The 7,500-nt window shown below is 41.8% G+C and overlaps 1 protein-coding gene across 1 annotated transcript in view; it reads left to right on the top strand.

Moving 5' to 3' along the window:
• Positions 1-4,752, top strand: part of LOC134190945 (golgin subfamily A member 2-like) — an 8,024-nt gene extending 3,272 nt beyond the window's left edge. The window contains exons 9-16 of the mRNA XM_062659498.1: positions 233-299; positions 359-567; positions 629-718; positions 1,952-2,149; positions 2,206-2,475; positions 2,771-2,872; positions 4,110-4,216; positions 4,281-4,752. Coding sequence (XP_062515482.1) covers positions 233-299; positions 359-567; positions 629-635 — 283 coding nt within the window. The 3' untranslated portion in view covers positions 636-718; positions 1,952-2,149; positions 2,206-2,475; ... (1 more) ...; positions 4,110-4,216; positions 4,281-4,752. The remainder of the gene's footprint in view (positions 1-232; positions 300-358; positions 568-628; positions 719-1,951; positions 2,150-2,205; positions 2,476-2,770; positions 2,873-4,109; positions 4,217-4,280) is intronic.
• Positions 4,753-7,500: the final 2,748 nt, after the last annotated feature.

The raw sequence follows: 7,500 nt of genomic DNA, 5'->3' as shown, positions 1-7,500 counted from the left end.
TCCTTGAATAAACGCCGCTCCCGTTTAAACGCCACAGTTGGAGCCCTAGTTCAAATAAATGCCCCGCCCCAGCCTTGAATCAAAGAAATACGGTACAACAAACTAGCCTTTCTTGACTGGGATTACCAAATTGGTTAGGGTTGGTTTAGTTAACATATTTTCTATCACTATTATTTGTTTGTCTCGCAGGCATGCTACACATAATACAAATTACAATTTTGTTTGTTTGTAGACTTCTCTTGCAGAACAAGGAGTTGAAATCACAATTGGAAGAGGTGCAGACTGGATTTGTCAAAGTTGTAAGAACGCTTCACACGATCAACGTTAATGGCAAAATTGATGTTTCTCGCAATCTTAGACAAACGACAAGATGCACTTGGCTAGTGATCTCCAGATGTACGAGCATCACAACAAACAGCTGCAGACGAAGTTGGACGAGCAATCAACAGACTATGTGACTATTTCTGAGGTGATGCTAACAATTGATACGTTGGACGGTCATTCGTACAGCATACTGTCTGTTACATCAAACAATTACGTGATGAAAATAGTTATCTTAGCCAGCAGGTAAGCTGATGTACGAATTGTTGATGTCGGTGGGTTGAAACGTAGAAATTGTGATTGTCAGTCGCTAGAGATTTCTCGTGCAGTAAGTCCTGATCACGACGAAGTATCTCGGCAAACAGAAAAACTGAAACAGGAATTGTATGCCTCACAGGTAACAATTAAGAGAGTCTCACAACTACAACTTTACAGTGATGTGTGATTGAGGTGCATCACTGTATACCGTGTTTTTTTAATTGAATGACGTGTCGTCATAGTATCTCAACGTTGTGGTGTGCTAGAGCATGTCGTGGTATTTGTACATGTTGGTGTATGGTTGCAGCTGTCTTTGGTTGTCTGTGTAGCAGCTTGTGTTGTCAAGTATAGCATCCAGATAGAGACCAGGCACGTACTTATTGGGGTTTGAGGGTGGGAGTGAGAACGAACCGACCCACTTTAGTCAGAGGTCTGCTTGTACAGCACCTCTGCATGTGTGCGACCAACCACAGTCAAGAACGGATCCAGAGGTGCTTATGTCAGATTTTGTCGTAGTCATCACTGTCTATGCTTGAATCTTCGAAGTTGTCTTGCAATAGAATGCCTAGCAGCAGCAATTTTCAAAGCTTTTGTTTGGCAATGTAATCTCTACTGCCAGGGGGAACATGCTCTCACTGCCCATCCCAGATCTGCCTCTGCTGAAGTGCTGGCCAGAGTTCCAACGTTTGAGATGCAGTCCAAGACTCTTTGGCGTGTAGAAGGTGGCTCTCTTATCATTGGACCACGTCCTCTTAGCGCACACTAGGCCGGACCACTTTTGAAATGCTTTCTACGGGCCTGCAGCCTCATCATGTGTTTAGAGTGTCGTTCTATTCGAGCATGTTGTTGTACGATTTCAATGGTGTGCTAGAATGTCATTGTATAGGATCATGTTGAGCATGTTTGGTTTGAAGAGATGCGGTAGGCTGAATTACTTGTACTACATACACACAGTGTGTTTGCCAGGTGTTCTACCAGTAGGAATGGGCCAGTAAGAGGTCGGTTTCGATTTCTGTTACAGACTGGAGGTTGACAGAGAAAGACTGTAAATTTGTTGAGTTTTTACTTTAGCATACGGTTTCTACATTAGCGATCATTGAGAGAGTTGCCATACTGACTGACTACAAATTGTTGTAACAAGCGAAGAATTCGGATTACAGTTGAATTTTGTGTGCGTATTGCCGTACATTATTGTACAGAACAACATAGTCTCACCGATCTTGATTGATTGAGAGTACAAAGGTGTGGTCAACTGACAAGACGAACAGTATAGATGATCTCTAGTCTGCATTTTTGTGTCTTGTTTTGTATTTCGATTTCATTGTTTGTTGTTGTTGTGTCTTGTTTGTTATATATTGGTATGTGTATACAGGACACGATACGTCAGTTGTCTGCTGAGAACGCTGGTTTGCAGAACATGCTCTTGACTCTTCATCATCAGACACAGAACGAGAGCAGCGTCGTATCAAAAATATCAGACAGTTCATCTGGCAGTAATGTGGACATACAAAATCACAAGACGAATGATGATGTCGACCGTATGTTTGACGCATCTAGTCAGGTGGTTGAGGTGATGATTACGGGACTTGAAATTGTATGAATAAGTGAGAGAAGTGGTGGTTTTAGGTGTATGCTGTTGCTGTATTGACAGCTTGAACGCATGAACTTGAGGTAGAACGTAACCAAATGGCTCAGGAGCTTGAGAAACAGAGAGAAGCGTTCGAACAGCACTTAAGCGCTTTGAGAGAAAGAGGAAATTATGTGAACACGAGTAACAGTCGTGATGAGATGGTTAATGGAGAAGTAGACGTAGAGTCTGGGGGTAATATGAATGTGAATGACACTGTCTTGAGGCTTGAATATGATCAGCTGGAGTTGAACTTCAGTCAACTACAGGTTTGTAAAGGAAATGTTTTACTGGGTTTTTGGGGTTTTCTGATTGTCAGTCAGTTTAGGTGCCATACTGTCTGCTGACAGTAGTCTTGATGTACATGTGTTTTGCACATTTTCCTGTGTGTCTTTCTTTCTTTCTTTCTGTCTGTCTGTCTGTCTGTCTGTCTGTCTGGCTGGCTGGCTGGCTGGCTGGCTGGCTGTCTGTCTGTTTGTTTGTCTGTCTGTTTTCTCTCATTGTTGCATTCTGTATATCTGTTGGAAACGTTTATAAGTTAATTACAAGTTCTTGTTTTAACAGGATCGTTTTGTCAAAGTGATGAAAGAAAAACAGACCTGAAGGACAAAGCACAAAGGCTGGAACATCTTGTGATGCAGCTGCAGCTAGAAACAGACACGATAGGTGGGTTACAATACAATACCATGCCATACCATACCATACCATACCATACCATACCATACCATACCATACCATACCATACCATACCATACCATACCATACCATACCATACCATACCATACCATACCATACCATACCATACCATACCATACCATACCATACCATACCATACCATACCATACCATACCATACCATACCATACCATACCATACCATACCATACCATACCATACCATACCATACCATACCATACCATACCATACCATACCACACGATACCATACCATACCACACGATACAATACAATACCATTCAATTCAATACCATACAATGCAATACAATACAACACAATACAATACCATACCATACAATACAATACCATACCATACAATACAATACAATACAATACAATACAGTACCATACCATGCCATACCATACCATGCCATGCCATGCCATGCCATGCCATCCCATCCCATCCCATACCATACCATACCATACCATACCATACCACACGATACAATACAATACCATTCAATTCAATACCATACAATGCAATATAATACAACACAATACAATACCATACCATACCGTACCATACAATACCATACCATACAATACCATACCATACCATACCATACCATACCACACGATATCACACGATACAATACAATACCATTCAAATCAATACCATACCATACAATGCAATACAATACAACACAATACAATACCATTCAAATCAATACCATACCATACAATGCAATACAATACAACACAATACAATACCATACCATACAATACCATACCATACCATACAATACAATACAATACAATACCATACCATACAATAGAATACAATACAATACAATACAATACCATATACCATACCGTACCGTACCATACCATGCCATACCATACCATACCATGCCATGCCACGCCACACCATACCATACCATACCATACCATACCATACCATACCATACCATACCATACCATACCATACCATACCATACCATACCATACCATACCATACCATACCATACCATACCATACCATACCATACCATACCATACCATACCATACCATACCATACCATACCATACCATACCATACCATACCATACCATACCATACCATACAATACAATACAACACAATACAATACCATCCAATACAATACAATACAATACAATACATACCAATTACGTCTACCCAACATACTCTACAACCTGTACGTACTGTTTAGGTGAGTATATTTCTTTGTATCATCAACAACGTGACCAGCTGAAGACAAAGTTTGAACAGAAAGACGAGCTGATAGCAGCTCTTATCGCTGACAAGACACGCATCCAGGTTACATCACATCTCCCTGTATGTCAACTTTATATGTATTGACTAAACAATCATTGTTTTGTAGGCTCAAGTGAGAGAATTACAACAACTAATGATATCGCTGGTCAAGGAAAGGCAAGACTCTAGGATACATGTACCTAATGATAGTGAAGGTAACACTAGGATGTTGACACCGTCACTTGTTGACGATGGAAGTGAAGCGAGCGACAGCTCGTTAGAAGACGAAGGAGACGCGTTTGGTGAAGACAGTGGTCACGTGACGTCGTTGTCACCCGTAGAGTTTAGAGAACGTCAAATATTTGACTTGTTGCAAGAGCTGGGACGCTCTTCTAGGCCGTCGGGAATATTTATACGTATGATGCATCGGTGGGACGAGTGACATTCTTTCCATTTACTGGCAGTTGTGGTAAAGAAGTTCTCGTATTGTAACTTATAATGTATTGGAAAGTCTAAAATTGTTACCAAATGCATACCAAACATGTTTACAGCATGCACATTAAAGTTTGTTGCGTTTATTCTTGACATTTGTTCTCTCCCCACACCTCGTTGTGCTTCTGTTGAGCATGAGGACCGACTGCAGCATTTTGCACACCTTGGACGTTGTAGTTTGTGTGCCGGTTATATATGATGATGACAGGTCGTTCTTTTATCTTTTTCATCTTTTTCTTCTTCATCTAAACATGCATGTCAAACCAACTGCTAAACAGGATGCTCTTATGTGTACAGTACCGGCGTGATTTTATCATAGTTAGTAGGAACGCAATCATGTGAAGTCGCTGTCATGTCGTTCGACTTTGTCTCATGTTGCCTGTTTTCTGCTTTACAATCATTGGTTATCTACACACAAACAGAATACAATAGTCAACGTCAAACTTAATTTTGCTCTAGAGATTCGTAATCTTACTGCGAACTGGGAAACATCGGTTTGAAACGTAGAGAGACAACGAGCAATCAAATGCGATATAGAAAAGCAGAGAAGAAGAACTGATGTCGTTAGAAGAAGCAATTTGAGAGGCAGGTCGACGCAGGAAGCAATGAGAAATGGCGCACAGAGGTATGGCACCAGTAGCTTCATTATACGCTTAGTTGTTCTAGAAACATAAGCTTTCCCCAGTGAAAATTACATTTTGACAGCGAGGGTTAGATATACAGTAGATATAGATACTGTGATGACATGTTGTGGAAAGAGGTTACTTTCTAGACTAATAATACTCCTCGAAATGGAGAAGACCGGAGGGTGGTCGAGTAGACTAAAACAATGCCGTGACGGAAACTCGTGTTTTCGTGTTTTCAACCTTGTTTTTTGTCATGTCGCTCGGCTTTTCGTTGCACGTGACCGCGGGTCTCCAATGTACTCCTACTTAATTAGCTAATTAGATGCGGTGTCAAGGTGTTCCTGCAGTTCAAGAAGAGGTAAATCTCGCGGAAGGTCTGCCGGAGACGGCGACATCCATGCAGTCGGCCTTCAGCTCTTTGTTTACATTTAACTCCTGCGCTCATGATCAGTGCAAGGTATTACGCATGCACAACTGTTGAACGTGAGTATGACGTTCGAAAAACAAGGTTATTGACCGTACGAACGAGCCCGCTGCGCAGCACAGCGAGGTGTAGAGATGTGTATTGATTATCATCAAGAACGTAAATTGTCACGCTGCTGATGTCAACTCGATCATATTCGTAGAACAATCAGTTACGTGACCAGAAACATCTCTGTTTTATTTGGACGACGAGTTAGGTTATTCTACACTTAACTTAAGCTAGATCTTGTGTAGCTGACACAAATGCACTATTGCTGTACAATGTCTGACGAGCATGCAAACTGTATAGTTCTTATCGTTAAATTGTTGTTATCTAAACGTAAGACAGCGGTGCAGACACAATTTACGAGTCCAGTGGCTTAGCGTCTTTATCAAGTTTGAGGGATCAGTTTGAAAAGCCACGCTCTTTTCGCCCGCGTGGAAACCACGCCCATTTTCGTTGCCAACACGGAGACGCGCCCCCATTTCGCTGCCCGTGGGCGACCACGCTCATTGCGGCTACGTCCATGTACATCGGCCTTCTGCGACGTAGAACAGTCCTATCTAGAAGATTTACGTTCATGCATATGGTGGCGTCGATGAAGTTAGACTCATGTTAGCTAGTAACACGCTAGGATTTGATAAAAGTTATAACGCCGCGTCACGTGTAGGATGTGACACTGGGAAGACAAGTATTTCAGCTACTTGCCGTGTTCACCAGACCATTACTTTCACTCTTACCGCTCAGATCATAGATTGTCAGCGATACCATTTGGTAGGATTGCAACTACGACGAACTCTAGATACATAGAGGTACGAGGAAGAGCTCGTGCGCCGCGTCCGCATTCAAATGGCGCTCTGCTGTCAATCTTAACAAACTAAGAAAACTAATAGCTATAGTAAAGAATAACTGACTTACCTGAAGTTTGTCCGCAAGTAGGAGCTGAACAAGGCGTGCAATCTCGGTCAGACTAGATGTAGGCTGCGCTGGATGGATCAGACAACCGCACCATTTGCGACCAATCAGCGCTTTGCTTAGAGGTCACGGGTGGCTACATCAGTTGTATGGATCGGTGCCAAAATGTTGCTGAACGGTCAAAATATGTTAATATCTCCGAGGGAATTCCCCTTCGAAGTACATATAAATAGCTACACATGCACCCGTATCTAAACAAGACTTAGAGCTAACGCTCTAGAACATCTTGAAAATCTGACAGTGGTCTATTGCAACGACTGCGACCATAGATCTCCGGGCTTATGATCAAGAGACAGAAATGTGTGTATCTGGGACACGCCATTTAACTAGACACATTTACCCTATGCCTAGCAGAAAAACAAGTGTGAGGCATGCATGCATGGTTGACCTCGCTAGGAGTGAGCGTTCTTGTTTTTCTATCTCGTTTTTTTGTCTGTTTTTTTTCAAAACGTGTGTCATGTCAAATACAGAGGAATTGCAACGATTAATTTCATGCAGTCAACTTGACACACTTCCAACTTCACATCATTTTTCTTACAATAAACGAAATGTACTTAAATACCATTCCAAAACAAATCAAGTTATTATGCTAATCAACAAGTTTGTTTCGTCTGTGCGTGCGTGTGTGTGTGGTGTGTGTGTGTGTGTGTGTGTGTGTGTGTGTGTGTGTGTGTGTGTGTATGTGTGTGTGATAGAGCCGATTTCAGCAGATGTCAAGACCAACAGCCTCTGCTGTGCACTACCTGCAAGCGACTGTTGTAGTCACAAACAGGGGAAAAAAGACACAATTG

The sequence above is a fragment of the Corticium candelabrum genome, chromosome 15 (assembly GCF_963422355.1).
Source record: "Corticium candelabrum chromosome 15, ooCorCand1.1, whole genome shotgun sequence".
Classification (NCBI taxonomy): Eukaryota; Metazoa; Porifera; class Homoscleromorpha; order Homosclerophorida; family Plakinidae; genus Corticium; species Corticium candelabrum.
Note: the sequence above shows the minus strand (reverse complement) of the source record. Positions and strands in the feature narration are given on the sequence as shown.